Here is a 15,662-nt window from a genome sequence, read left to right as displayed (position 1 = left end):
TGAGCATAACAGCAGTACCTCTTTGTACAGAGAAAGGCCAGTTTAACCACATCCTTGTGCCATTACCCTTACAGAAATGGTAGAGTATAGATGTGATTGGGAAAAGCAAGGTGATGGGAGGGAGGTAGAGAGAGAGTGATAGCAGATATGGGTTAAGGAGGAGGCAAAGGGGTAAGAGAGAGAGAGCGAAAACTGTAGTGGGTGAAGTGGGATTTAGAAGAGTTAGAAGGGTAGGAGGATGAGAGTTGAGGCATGGAGAATGAGGAGAAAGGGCAACAATGATGGAGAGAGGTAGGAAAGAGCTGTAGGATAAAGAGTGGGATAATAGGATAATAGACAGGGAAAGAGACCCCAGGTAGGAGAGCGAGACTGGAGAGAGAGAAACCAGGTCGACCTGATGTAGGTACCATTTTGTGTAGTTAGTTTAAGCAGAGGGATCACACATCTGACCCTGCAAAGCAGAGAGTTAAATCTCATATTGTAACACATTTATCTCTACAAAAAAGTTGTTTTGAACACAGGGTGTGAGATAGTAATTCCTATGAGTAGGAGTAGTTTACACGCACTGTAGCCAACACATCTAGTACCTCAGAGCAGTCGTAACTGGGGTCCAACAATGGTTTCTTTACAGAGAGGGCAGTTGAAAGAAAAGGTTTCAAAGGAACTAGTATTACAGAGAACTTGTTCAGTGCAGTTTGTCCCTTCAGAGGACAGTCTGAAAACAAGGAGTTGCACAGTGGCTTTAGTTTTCAAGGTTGTTTTCTGGGAAGTATCAATGTTTTATTTTTGTTTCAGATACCTCAAGTGTTGGTGAAGCTGAAGACTTATCCTCAAAGGGAGAAGGTGAGAATAATTCCACATAATTTATTTTCGTGGAGCAAAAATCTGCATTCTCCCAATTTACAGCTCAGTGACTGAGCCAGAGGGAGATATTTAGATTAGACAGAACTCACACAGTGTGTCAGGGATGGAACCAGAACTTGAACTTTAAGACCCATAAATCTGAATACTACTGTGATTTGGTTGTCTGCTTTGGGTATGGCTGGTTTCTCTATCTCTGTGTGAAGTGTACATTCATTCCATATGAAGGTGGCTGACCACTTAATTAAGGATACGGCCCCTAACTCTGGGAGGACTTGATGGCCACTATATTTGAGCCTAATGTCCATTTATCTTGAACCAGTGGCTCTTTGCTCCAGATATCGCTATCTACAGGAGAAGCTATTTTCTTGCAGAAAATGAGGGGTATTGTCACTCCTTGAGTAAGGTTAGTGTCCTTTGCTTCAGGAGGAGTTGTGGGTCTGACTGTGTTCCTCATTGTTGAAAAGGGTGTTTGACCCTGATGTCCTCAGTTATGCATTGGTGTTGGAGTTGACCCTCAGTAAGAGGGAATCTTCTCAGTGTAGGTTGTTTACTTTAGTAGCTTAAGTACTCCCAGTATGGTCAGTGCCTCTCTAATCTTGAGAAGGAGGTGGATGCCTACTCCTGTTGTGACTGGTGGCATTAACCATGGGTGGAAAGAAGGGATGGGTTTGACTGGTGTTTCTAACAGTAAGTCACCACTCACAGATAGGCTGGTGTCTGTATCAAATTGGATTCATATTTGAGGTGAGTGACTGCCCACCTGCCAGGAATAATCGTAACTCTTGTCAAGGTGAACCCTTAAAGTTCTAAACCTGAGCTCAACCTCATGGCAGCTATGGCACAGAGCAGACAGGCTTAACTTGGGGCAATGTATAAAGTGTTTATGTATGATCAAAACGGTAATATAGTGAAAATGCCAAACAATAAAAATCCAAACCAAATTAGAAAAACAGTAAAAAATTAGTGAACAAACTGACACTAGAATGAAAAGAATGCAATAAGGAGATGCAACAATATGAATTTTTAAAGTTTTAAGTAGAAATAGCTCCAAAAAGCAGAAAGCGCCAATGTTATTTGGTAGTTTTTCTCTAGCCATTTAGTTGCTTAGGTTTAGGCAAGATGTGTCTTGTTAACAGATTTCATCAGGCATCACTAGTTCCAAGCATGGTTGCATGCCACACACATGCGGTTTCCTGGACGGCTATACCACCAAGATCGAACCTCTGAAACTTCTATAGGGGAACAGACTGTGAGTGTAGCTGAATTTGAGCTCAGTCTTAATTTAGGACCTCCAGTACGTATTTTGAAACTTGAATTTGGTGATCTGGCTGGATATTGGAAAATTCATGGATAGTTGAAGAGCTAGGATGATATATGTTTGAAATTGGTGAGTCCTGATGCAGTCTGTTGGTGAAGCACATGTTGGCTAAATTGAAGCAACTTAATGGCTAAAACAGAACTACTGAATAAAGAAGAACTGGATCAAGTATCCGACTTTTAAAAGTGTTTGGAACATTTGTCCTATAATCATGTGCTCGAAGGCATTAATACATTTTTGGGTTTTGGGGCGAGCTCTGTAGCTGCTCCTCCCCTCTTTGCGCACCGCTTAACTGAATTCATTACTTGGAAGGATATATCCTGAGGTATGCACCTGCATAGCTTTCCTGGCTACCTATTGTTTTTTGAGAACTATGTTACTTTCTCACTTTGGGCCAGATGTAGGTATTTTAGAATCGGTAAATGCAATGTAGATAAAAATTCGGTAAGTATTACCGAATCGGTACGATTCGGTATTTACAGAATCTGTATTTACCGATTCGCTATTTCCCATTCATCCCTATGGGCCTGGAGTCCCATAGGAATGAATGTGAATTACCGAATCGGTAAATACCGATTCGGTAAAATAGGGAAACATTCAAGGGTGGCAGGGTGTCACATTGACACCCTGTTGCGCCCCTGAATAGTGCTTGTGTGCACATGTGGCAGACATACATGCCCTAAGGGCATTTATGTATGCCACATGGCACTGTTGAAAATGCACAGATTTGCATTTTCTAAGGTATTTGTTATTTACCACCAACTAATAGTTAGTGGTAAATAACGAATCCTTAAATGTAAAAAGCACTCAGTAGTGTGGCTCACTGGTTAGAGGCAGAGGACGGCCCGGGACCAGGGTTCGATTCCCGGCGCGGCAGGTTTCTGGACCAGGGTCAGCGGACTCGATAATTCTCTCGCCTCAGTGCCCACTCTGATCAGCGATCACACTCGGCAACTCTGGGCATTAGCTTGCCTCATCTTCACTAACGGCCCCACCAGACCGCCGGGGATGCCTGGTCTCACCCTGGAGATACCCATTAAGGGACCATCTCTCAGGGAAGCCAGGAAGGGTTTCGCAGCGGTCGAAGCGCCTTGGGACCCTACGGGTAAGTAGTGCGCTATATAAATGCCTATACATTTACATTTACATTTACTCACTTGAGTGCTCTCTACATTAAGGATTCGGTACTTTACCGAATCGGTATGTTAAGAATTCGGTAATTTACAGATTCCTTAAATTACAGATTCAGTAAATTCTACTATTTGGCCACCTACATCTGAAAAGCCTAATTCCGGTCGGTAACGGCTGAAATTCAGTAATTTCGTCTATTACCGACCGGACTAGGCTTCCTACATCTGGCCCGTAGTCTTTTAAATCTCATTCAACCACAGGAGTACACCTCTATGGTTCCCAGGACCACAGGGAGAGACACTTGGAGGCGAGGAGAGAGTCAGGCTGAGGCCAGTTGCAGGGTCCAGTCCAGCCACAGTTGCCATTGGTCAGCTAGGTAGTTCAGGAAAAAGCCTCTTGCAGCTTGTTGTATCCCTGTCAGCCAACTGATCCTTAGAGTTCACTACTTTGTCCTGGGTACAAGAGAGAGAGCTCGTCCAATCCTTCAAGTCTCCTTTCAGAATACAGACGGCAGGTCCAGACCTCATGATCTTCAGCAGGTACAAAATGTTTTCCTCAAGAGGGTGCCTGGTGGTACCACACTTAATGCCTGGCCCTAGCTTAGGCGGAAGAGTCTCCTAGGCACTCCGTAACCAATGGGGTAACATTTCTCGGGGTCAACCATACCCACTTTTTGAATAGGTATTGTTTGCCTTACTGTGAACAGACACAAAATACCATGTGTCAGGGCATTTTTAAGATTACTTTACTCTTGCGGCTCTTTTGGGCGGTTTTGCTGACCCATGGTCCATTCGAGTGGGTACATGGTGTACTGGATGCAAGGCTGAACGAGTGGGTGCCTTTTTTCCTGCACGGTACCGGAGGAATGTGCCTACTGCGCTCTGATCCCAGCGTGGAGCCCGCCGGCGGCTGGCCCTGAAATGGCCGATATGAAGATCCATTAGCTTTCCCCGGGACCCGACGGCTCCACTGAAATCGCTGATGTGTTCTCCCACGACAGACACAGACTCCAGAGGTAGGGACGGACGCCCACTCTGTTTTGCGACGATCCGCCACGTGTGCCTGACCCTAACATGGCGGCCGAATTTTCCTGGGTGAGACGTTTATGGCGCTGAAGACCCTGCGATGCGGCCTGCTGACTGTTTTGATCCTCGCGCTGTCTCCTCGTCTTGCTGATCCCCTTGCAGATGATACGGGAAGACACGTACTCTGCCTCTGAAGCCACCGGATCTTACCTCCACGCTGATGCCGAGAGCAGCCACTTATAGTACCTGTGGAGCCCCCACCTCCTCTCTTAACATGTATGTCCCTGGGTGACGGTCCCCCGGGTATACGCCGTCTTGGCTCCTCTGTAGTGTGGGGGCACCTGCGAACTTCCCAGACCGGGTGTTTCACCTTACCACGATGCTAGGGCGCGGCGGAGGGGCTCGCACCGAGGGGGAGCTCTACTGGTCATCTCCTCGCACACCTGCTCTCGTAAGCGACAATTGTCAACTCTCGCGCTTTGGCTGCCTGCAACGCTCCCAGGGGGTCACTGCCCTATGCCGCCTAAGAAAACGACAACAAAGACGTCCAACAAGGTTTCGGATTTTTTCTCATCTTCTGCAAAGCGTAACTCACTGCAAGGTGACCCCAGTGCAACGGCAGTGGCGCTTACAAAAGCAGACCTGCAGAGCATGTTCAAAGATTTCAAGACGGACCTGCCTAAAGACATTGCTCAGGACATTAAATCCTCCATTGATCAACTTCGGTCTGATCTCTCGGAGTGTCTCTCCACACTGCAACAGGATGTTGATTCCGTGGGTACGAGGGTCCTTGATCTTGAGGAGCACCGTTGCGTCCTTGAATTGCAGGGAGATGTCAAGTCACTCAAGGATCAACTGCTCCAGGCGCATCTTAAAGCCTTGAGAACAGGGCCCGAAGAGAGAATCTCCGTATTAGGGACCTGGAGGAAGTTGCTGAGGGGCCGGACCTTGAGGCCTTCATGGTTGGCCTCTTTTCAGAAATAATCGCCCCCCAGTCTCTTAAGATAAAGTTGGACAGGGTCCACCGGGTGGGTCCTCCGGAGCAAGATGAGAGGAAGCGACAGCGGGACATCTTAGCGAAATTTCACTCAAAGACCAAAGAGGCGATCCTACAGGCAGCACGAGCTAAGGAAACTATCTCCTTTCAGAATGTCTCATGCAGCATTTTCCAAGATGTCGCTCCCGCAACATTAGCACGGAGGCAGTTGCTCAGACCAGTGACTTCCAAACTGCTTGCCGACCACATTAGGTACCGATGGACTGACCCTTTCGGGCTCAGCTTTGATCTTCAGAACAAAAGGCGACACATCACCGATCTTCAGGAGGGGCTGGATCTGCTTGGCATCTCTGTTCCTACAGAGTCACCATCGTTGGGCACTACTGATGGCCCATCTACAGGCTCTGCCTCTGCCTGGTCCCGCCGCTCCAGACGCTGATAGACTTTTCATGCTCGGTGAGAGGCAACTCTGCTCTCCCACAGCCGGGCACTATGCCCTACGAGCTGATCTTCGGTGGGGGCCTGCATCTACCGGGTGAGCTGAGGGGACCGTTCCCTTAAGCTCCGCTGCGTTCCCTGCCTCTCCGACTTTGGAACTCCACGGATCCAGCCTTACTGGTCAGATGCTGCACAAACTGAACTTTGCTTTTGTGGACCTTCCAAGGGCAGGCCTGTATACTAAGATTGTTAGCGCTGACTATGCTCTTGAATGTCTAGTTTGTGGTTACCATTTGGTTACTTATCGATGGTCTAGAGGGAAGTTATAATTTACCCATTTGATGTTTGACCATGTACTTGCTATGTTCGTAGCTACCGCCATGTGTGGCTTCTTACATACTAGCCCGCTGGAGCGGGCGTAGACCGGTTCCTCTGACCCGAAGTCCTCGATCTCACTGGGGGTCTTACCTTCCCTGTTTTGAGATCGCCACTTTTGTTTCTCTCTATTTTTGTGGGGAGATTTGGTCATGGTCTTTGTGTTTTTTTTTTTTTTTTTGTTCACCTCGATCCTTGGTTTTGTATTGGGTTGGGAGGGGAGGGAGGGACATGGTGGTGGCCTTTGCAATGGTGACAATTGGGAGGTCTTCTGCTCCTTACAAAGGCCCGGTAGTTTTACATTCCTCTGGCTGGGTGGTTGGAAGAGAGGCGCGGTGGGGGGTTGGGATGTGGGTAATGGTATGCTAGGTGAGAAGTACGAGGTTCCCATGACATAGTGCCGGTAACCATTGGCACCTGGAATGTCAAGGCCTAAATTCCCCTCAAAAACGTCAGAAAATATGGAAGTATATAGTCGATCACCATTTAGATATAGTGGCCCTTCAGGAAACGCATCTAGCTAGGGCTGAAGATACACGTCTGAAACACAAACATTACCCACTTATCTATAAGTCCTCAGCTCCTACAAAACATAGAGGGGTGGCACTCTTGTTCCGATCCACTGTACAGTTCCAGCCCCTGGGGGTGCAGAGCGATAGGGATGGTCGCTGGATTATGGTTAAGGGATGTTTGAAAGAGCGGATATGCACCTTTGTAGCGCTATACGCTCCTAACACTGGCCAGACGGGCTTCCTGCATGCTTTGTTGCGGAAGATAACAGACTTTGCTGAGGGGCCTCTGTTCCTTATGGGGGACTTTAACTTGGTGTGGCAGACAGACCTGGATAGTCAACACACACGTCGCTCAGACCTAGGCTCTTTTACCAGTGACACTCAAAGGCGTATTCAGGATCTGGGCTTGTTGGACACTTGGCACGCTCTTTATCCCCAAACTCGGGATTATACTTTCTTCTCCCACGTCCATCATTCCTACTCCCAACTGGACTACATCTTTGTCAGCCAATCCATGCAGGGTGGCCTACAGGAGGCTAAGATATTCCCCTTGTCAGTCTCAGATCATAGTCTATACTCTATCTGTCTCAATTGGTATGGGAATGCCCCGACTTCCCCTAGATGGTACTTTCCGGCATCGTTGGCTAGAGACAAGGATTCGTGCACCCAGCTCCGCGAAGTTATCAAATAATTTTTTGCCTTTATTCAGCCAGAGGACACTTCAGAATACACTACTTGGGACTCTTGTAAGGCTGTGCTGCAAGCTAAATGTATCGCGCTCAACACTGACTTGAACAGACAGTGCGCTAGAGAGAGGGAACAACTAGAGGCGGAACTATCGACCCTTGAGCATGCCCATAAACTTAACCCCACTAGACAGACCTTGCGCAAACTCACGGCGACTAGAGATAAACTCTGGGCTATCTATACCAATAGGGCAGAGTTCACGCTTCTTAAACTTCGTCACTTGTCCTATACACAAGGTAATAAAATTGGAAGACATCTCGCTAGGCAATTAAAAGACAAGCGGGAGAGGGAGTATATAGGGGGTATTCAAGACCCTTCGGGAGACATTGCTTATAGAGATGAAGATAAAGCGGAGCTTTTTGGAGATTTTTATAAAACTTTATACTCTGGGGATTCCCTAGATTCTAACATGCAGCAAGAATTCCTTCGAACGCTGCCCATCCCTCAGGTCTCCCCTGCATGGAATGAGGCGCTCACCGCTCCATTCACTCTAGACGAGGTCACTTCAGCTATTAAGGCCTTGAAACCCCATAAGGCGCCGGGCAATGATGGATATACCGCTATCTTTTTATAAGACATTTTCCTCTGACATCAGCCCTCATCTAGTTAGGCTTTTTAATAGAATGGCTACTGACTGGGAAACGTCTGGTTCTATGTCCGAAGCCGTGATCTCAGTGATTCCCAAACAAGGGAAGGACCCTCTTTGCTGCGCCTCCTATAGGCCCAATTGTCCTCCTGAACCTAGACGCGAAACTGTATTCCTCTATTCTCGCTAAGAGGTTGAACGACCTCATGCCAATCCTTATTCACCCGGACCAATCTGGCTTCATTTCGGGTTGCCAGACACATGACAACACCCGCCGCATTATACACTTAATAGAGAATGCTAACAGATTTAAGATTCCAGCAGTTTTAATTGGGTTAGACGCCGAAAAGGCGTTTGACCGAGTCGATTGGACATTTCTATTCCACACACTCACAGCGTTTGGCTTTTCCCCCTCAATTTCTGAATATGATTCAGGCCAACTACCAGCACCCCCGCTCTAGAGTTTCAGTGAATGTAGTGCAATCTCCCACCTTTATTCACTCCAGAGGTACTAGGCAGGGATGCCCCTTATCTCCCCTGCTCTTTGCTCTCGGTATTGAACCATTAGCACTAGCGGTCAGAGCAAACCCTGGGATTAAGGGCCTGCCCTTCACGAGGGAAGCCCATAAGATCTCTCTTTTTGCAGACAATGTCCTCTTGTCCCTTTCTGAACCGGCTGGGTCTTTCCCGCACCTACAAAGAGAACTGGAACGCTTTAAGGCTGTGGCAGGCTTCAAAATTAATTTGGATAAATCCTACATACTTAACCTCACCCTCTCACAGAAGGAGGTCCTCCGGCTCCAGTCCCTTACTTCCTTGTCGTGGGCCACCTCCTCCATCTAATACTTAGGTGTCCAGTTGACACCCAACAGTGGAGAAATTATACTCGGCCAGCTTTTCACCCATCCTCACTCGCATTCAAACGGACCTTACGAGATGGAAGCCTCTCTTTTTGTCGTGGCTGGGTCGCGTGCACGCAGTAAAAAGGACTCTTCTCCCTAAATTGCTATATTTATTTCAGGCCCTACCCATAGAACTAGAGGGGGACTTTTTTAGACGTGTGAAAGCTATGATCCTACGCTTTATTTGGCAGGGGGGTGGGGGAGGTGCCGGTTTTAAATTTTCTCTGTTACGCAGCGCTCATCGGGAGGGGGGAGTTGGTCTACCTGATATCCATCTATACTCCAAGGCGGCACAACTCCGAATATTGGTTGAATGGTCACAGAAGGAATCCGAAAAGCACTGGCTCCATATGGATCGCAGTGTGGCTGGCAGGACCATATGGGACTTAATCTGGCGCCTGATAAACGACAGACCCAAAAACGTCTACATTAGCACTCCCACACACACCACCCTTCGAGTCTGGGACTCTGTGGCGAGAGATGACAGCTGGACTGCATTCCCTTCACCATTTACACCACTCCACTTCACCACAGCATTCCCCTGGCTTTACAGGAAGGACCCTTTGACGCCTGGAGGGAGGGGGTGGGGGTGTCTTGCCCTGACTCACCTATTCCACAACTATGACCCCCTTGCTTTTGAGAATTGTAAGAGAGACTATGGAGTTGGGGATGTGGAAAGATACCATTACACCCAGTTAATGCATTGGGCACTTACACCTCAGGTGCGCGAAGGAGCTACTCGTCCCCTTAAAGGCGGCACAACTCCGAATATTGGTTGAATGGTCACAGAAGGAATCCGAAAAGCACTGGCTCCATATGGATCGCAGTGTGGCTGGCAGGACCATATAGGACTTAATCTGGCGCCTGATAAACGACAGACCCAAAAACGTCTACATTAGCACTCCGACACACACCACCTTACGAGTCTGGGACTCTGTGGCGAGAGATGACAGCTGGACTGCATTCCCTTCACCATTTACACCACTCCACTTCACCACAGCATTCCCCTGGCTTTACAGGAAGGACCCTTTGACGCCTGGAGGGAGGGGGGGGGTGTCTTGCTCTGACTCACCTATTCCACAACTATGACCCCCTTGCTTTTGAGAATTGTAAGAGAGACTATGGAGTTGGGGATGTGGAAAGATACCATTACACCCAGTTAATGCATTGGGCACTTACACCTCAGGTGCGCGAAGGAGCTACTCGTCCCCTTACTAAATTCGAAGCCTTTCTTACCAAGACTTCCATAATGAAGGGAGTAATTTCGTTCCTGTACACATTTCTTCTCTCCACTACACTCTCCCCTCGGCCGAGGTATATGTCCATGTGGGAGGGGCTGGTTAAACGAGATATTACAGACGAGGAATGGTCACATTTGTGGTCTGATATCTTCAAATGTAACCAATCCACAGACTTGCGAGAGGCACATATGAAGACGATGATGGACTGGTATCTACACCCCTTCAAACTATCTCAGATCTTTCCCGGCACTTCAGACAGATGCTGGTGGGGGTGTGGTCTGCTTGGAGATTTCCAGCATATATGGTGGGATTGCCCAACTATTCGGCCCTTCTGGGAGGAAATTTTGGCACAGGGAAAAGACATGCTTGGGTACCCCATCCCCACATCTATGGCAGAATTTCTTTTGGGCCTCCGAGACCCTTCGTTAGAACACCAGACCGAATAAACGGATAATGTAGCTTAGCTTTGGAGCGGCTAAGATTACTTTAGCAGCGGCTTGGAAAAGGAAGGAAGCACCGGCAATCTCTTTGTGGCACTCCCGCCTCTGGAAATTGCTTAGCCTGGAGCGCATGTCTGACATATTTCAATTTGATTTTAAGAATTTTGAGTTTAGATGGGGTCCGTTGGTCTCCTTCCTTTCACAAGGTCTCCCATCAGCCATCTGCCCTGCTACCCTACGGGCTCTTCATCTCTTCCAATTTTGAGTAGACCCCGCTGTTGTAGGCCAGTTCTTGCTTTTGTATTGCCACCACCATGGTAGTGGAGGGGGGTGGGACTTAAGGGGGGTTCAGTTGATTCCTTTGTGTGGTCTCTAGTTTTTTAGTTTTTTTCTGTCCTCTAAGGGGAGGGTCATGCTATGCCAGCACCCGCCGTGGATTCGATTCAAGGGTGGGGATGTCAAGAGGATCAAGCTCGACAGAGAAGACGGTTTACCATTAGCCACTATCGACATTCCTTCTCTATCCATCTGTATTATGAACCCGTACGTATTAGAAGCTGTAACCCTCAGTTGAGCTACTTGTTATAATCGGGTTTGCCAATATGCAAGACAGTGTTCCTTGCCTTGTATTAATGTACTTGTTATTATATGCCTCTCCCCTGCGTGGGATATTGTGCAGATTTTGCTTTGATTTCTTGTTGGAAAATCAAAAAAAATATCTTTAACAAACAAAATTGTTGTTTAATTATTTTTCTAGCTGGTCCCATTCCCAAAATACAGTATTAGTATTTTCACTAATACTCCTGCCACAGTGAAAATAGTTTTGTGGGTCTTGTCTCTGTAGGGACCTAAGGCCATATGTAGGTAATCTACATTTACCGATTCTAAGATACCGAATTTTACCGATTCGGTATTTTAGAATCGGTAAATACCATGTAGGAAAAAATTTCGTACATTTTACCGAATCGGTAAAAGTCGGTAATTACTGATTCGGTATTTACCATTATTTCCTATGGGCCTGGAGGCCCATAGGAATTAACGAGAATTACTGATTCGGTAAATACCGAATCGGTAATAGGGGGATGACTTACAAGGGTGGCAGGGTGTCACATTGACACCCTGTTGCACCCCTGAATAGTTCACATGTGGCACACATACATTTCAAAGGTTTTCGATATTTACCACCAACTTATAGTTGGTGGTAAATACCGAATCCTTAAATGAACAATGCACTCACTTGAGTGCTCCATACATTAAGGATTCAGTAATTTACCGAATCGGTATTTAAGAATTCGGTAACTTACAGATTCCCGAATCCTTAAACATGCCTCCTATATCTCAAATGCCCAATACCAGTCGGTAATGGCCGAAATTCGGTAATTCCGGCCGTTACCGACCGGTATTGGGCTACCTACATCTGGTCCATAGTGCCATTATTTTTCTACATGTCTCACTTCTAAATACCTTGTGGGATTCAATGCATATGTAGGGTGACTTGCTGATATTTAAATGTGAGGTTTTCTATCTGTCAAAAAGTTTTTTTTTTTTTTAACGGGTCACCTTGCAAGTTTAGATAACTGCACTCAGGCTGCAAAGTTCGCCTTGAAGCCGCGTTATCTGTATTACATTAGTGGATTGAACATTAAATGATGCAGTCCACAGTTGCCGTTGAACTTCTATGACTGAAGTACTGGTTTTACACTATATACTAAATACTTACAGCCAAGTTAAATGTACCGAACAGGGATAAGCCACTTTATCCATGTATATACGGTAGCAGAGGCACTACTGGTGGACAGGGTTAAGTTGCAGAGAGCTCTAAAGCCTGCAAAAATAGGCTCCAAAAAAGGCAAAAACCCTGAGGTGACCACCCAGAAAAGGCATTTATTTCTCCAGTACCTACATTTCGGAGAGCTGAGTGACCACCTTTGGTGGACCATGGGCCTAATGCTTTCTCCTGTATGATTTGGAGGGGTTTTATGAGACTTAACAGTATTTCCTCGCCATTCAGTTTACCCTAATGCATCTCATTGCATCCTTTTTTTACACCATGAATTCCTTCTCCTTCATCTGCTTACTGCTCTTGAGATGGGTTGTCAGTAACCTAGAGATATCACAACTGAGACTGTTCTTCCTACTTTGTTCCACTGCACCTTCACCTCTTGCCGAGATTTAGCGGACAACCTACAATACATGAACAACTTTGACCGTAATAAGTGATACAGAGACAGAAGACACTTTATTTGCTTCCTGGATTTGACCATAGGAAGCATCAGTGCATTCTCTCCAATTTACTCTGCCCTTGGTCTCACTTAACTCTGCCCTTGGTCTCACTTAACTCATACATTTTCAAGTGAGCCCACTCCCTCAATCATTGTCTTCCGTTTCCACCCACACTCACTCATGTCCTTGCTTTACTCACACTCAGGTATGTAGTATCAGGCTGTAACAATGTGCACACCTGGGAGGTCCCTGGTCTGTGTATACTTTCACTAAGGCTCCTTCTTTGCTCACACTCCTCACATAGCCTTGCTCTGCCTATGCCGGAATGCAGGCAGAACTCTTACCAAACTCACTCCGGCTCTTTCTCTGGCCATAGCCTTGATCTTACTACACATATGTAAGCTTTTGAAGTGCCTAACAGTTACTTCTCCTGACGAATTGCTGCTTTTTTTCCTCTACTCAGGACTTTACTGAAGATATGAACTGTGCCTTTGAGTTTCTTTTAAAGTTAACTCCCCTGCTGGACAAGGCTGACCAGAGGTGCAAGTAAGTATTGTTTATCCCCATTTCTTTCTCACTTCCTTGGGCAGAGCTGCCTAGAGGGGGAAAAATAATACTTTCAGTCCCCCTTTCTATTATATCTCTATAGGACAAGACTGACTGGTGTTGTTTGTCTTATTTGCTCTCTCCCTCACTCTGTCTGTTTCCTCACTCCTCTTTCCAGCTCATACCTGCTGAGATAGTCTGCGTGAACTTACCAGTTCGTGGAATAGGTTTCCAGGAATATTTGTTAGCCTAACCCCTCACAGGGTAGCAGAGGGTGCTTTTGACACCAGACTCGAATAACGGGCTAGCAAGGCTACTTTATGTTTAATTCCTTAATATTGTATCTCATCTGTTCTAGCTGTGATTGCATGAGCCTCCTCTTGCAGGAATGCAGTAAGCAGGGACTCCTCTCTGAGGCAAACACCACCAACCTCGTAGCTAAGCGGTAAGTTTCCAGATTCTCTGTGTAATCTTTAATAAATCAAGTCATTTGCAAAGTAATGCAGCTCTGGGACTGAAGCAACACACTGCCTTGGGCATAGATAGGATGATCTGAGACTGGTATCTTGTTTAACCTCTACACTGTTGCGTGATTTGTGTTCTTGATTCATGGCTTGAGTAACTGTCCACTTCATGCACCTTGTCAGCAAGTGTGCACACCGTGTATTGTATGAACAAATGTGCCCTCCAGGCTCTTTATGAGCAAGTAGAGTTTCTGGGCATTCTGAGGAAATGACTGCTTTTAGTATCGGTGTGAGCAAGTATGCTTTGCATATGCTTTCAAGATATGCTCTCCTGGGAATGTGTGAGCAAATGAGCACTCAGCACACTAAACCGGAAAGTGGGTACTCCAAGCTCTGTGCCTGTAAGCAGACACTTTCAGAACTTTGTAAGAAAATGAGCACTTCAGGCTTTCTGTGAGCAAATGCAAACTTCTTTCAAACTTTGTGGAATATCATTCTGGTGTTCAGGAGCCCCGTAAATAACTAAATGTCACCCAAAATAAAACCAAGAAATCAGAAACTTCACATCTGAACATCGCATCGGCAATCTCTTGACATGGTGATGTTGCTCACACAAAGTAAATTGTTGGGGCTTTCCAACCAATTCCTTAACTGGTGCAACATTGTGGAGTTAAGGTCAAGACATTGAACCAAGCTGATCATTACTTTGATATATGTAACTCTGAGAGAGATTTGAAGGTCTTTTATGAGAGCGAACTACTCTGTCAAATAGAAAACATTTTGCAGCTGGTTCCTATCTGGTTATGGTCCAAGTATAAGTAGGTGTATCATAGCAACACTGGGCTTACTGTAATCATCATTGAGTTCAACTGTCAGTACATAATGTCCGGAATCTCCTTCTCAAGTATTTTCCTAAGCTGTTAGTCATCTGTGGTTTTTGAGAAGGCCTTAAGAGAATGTTTCCTTCAGTTTGCAGCCTGCTCCAACTTTGCAAGTTTAATATCCTAGCAGCTATGTTTTATCTGGCAAATGTTACGCTAACAGGGCAACTCAATACCCCCAAAGAGATCTGGGTGCGGTTCAACAGTTACACAAAGAAGATGCCCGAACTGAATGACTTTTTTTTCCTTTCACTTATTCACGGAATACTTCCTTACCACAAATCTGTAGTTGTCATTAAGAAATCCATTTACCCTTTCTGCAAACATTGTGGATTTCTCCATCATAAGCTACTCTTCTTTCCTCACATATTTTGAAGGTTTTATTTAAAAATAATGTCTATTACAAAATTAGTAGAAATGGTTGCCAGGCATGAAAGTCTTGTCTCCACTGTGCTCAGTCTTTTAAAGGTACATCGATTTGCATACGAGACTGAGAACTGAAGGTAGACTTTTTTATTTTTAAGGCATTTATTAAGAAAAGGAGTCTGATGCTTTGGTTGACGTCTGTGAGTTTTTGAAAGCTTATAAATCAGGAGCCTCATAATGATATCCGCATCGGTAAAATCAGGTGTGTGAAATGTAATAAAATATCTACTTGTCCATGGGGCAGGTTGCTTCATAAATCTACTTGTCCTGTAACAAAATCCACTTGCCCTTTTGGTGCCATGTAGTGCAGCGACAAATTATGGCAGCAATCTCATTATATAAGAGCTCTGATATAGCGTCTCTGATTATGCCAGGGCTCATCCCTTAGTAGTGTTTGAATACTTGCAATCCCCTTATGTTGCCACTTTTCCGCAGAGCTACTTACTAGGGCTGAAGGTAGTGGTAAGCAGTAGTTCCATGGTTAGAATACCCTTTTGAGTCCGTGCACACCTACTACCTTGCATGTTTTTTTTTTGTAAAATCTTT

At 45.9% G+C, this 15,662-nt stretch overlaps 1 protein-coding gene across 2 annotated transcripts in view; it reads left to right on the top strand.

The window, feature by feature from the left end:
• Positions 1-15,662, top strand: part of MED24 (mediator complex subunit 24) — a 296,784-nt gene that overhangs the window by 97,403 nt on the left and 183,719 nt on the right. For both annotated transcript variants that reach the window (XM_086924369.1, XM_086924368.1), the window contains exons 10-12: positions 796-843; positions 13,263-13,345; positions 13,704-13,790. In XM_086924369.1, coding sequence (XP_086780495.1) covers positions 796-843; positions 13,263-13,345; positions 13,704-13,790 — 218 coding nt within the window. The remainder of the gene's footprint in view (positions 1-795; positions 844-13,262; positions 13,346-13,703; positions 13,791-15,662) is intronic.

The sequence above is a fragment of the Lissotriton vulgaris genome, chromosome 5, assembly GCF_964263255.1.
Source record: "Lissotriton vulgaris chromosome 5, aLisVul1.2, whole genome shotgun sequence".
Lineage (NCBI taxonomy): Eukaryota > Metazoa > Chordata > Amphibia > Caudata > Salamandridae > Lissotriton > Lissotriton vulgaris.
Note: the sequence above shows the minus strand (reverse complement) of the source record. Positions and strands in the feature narration are given on the sequence as shown.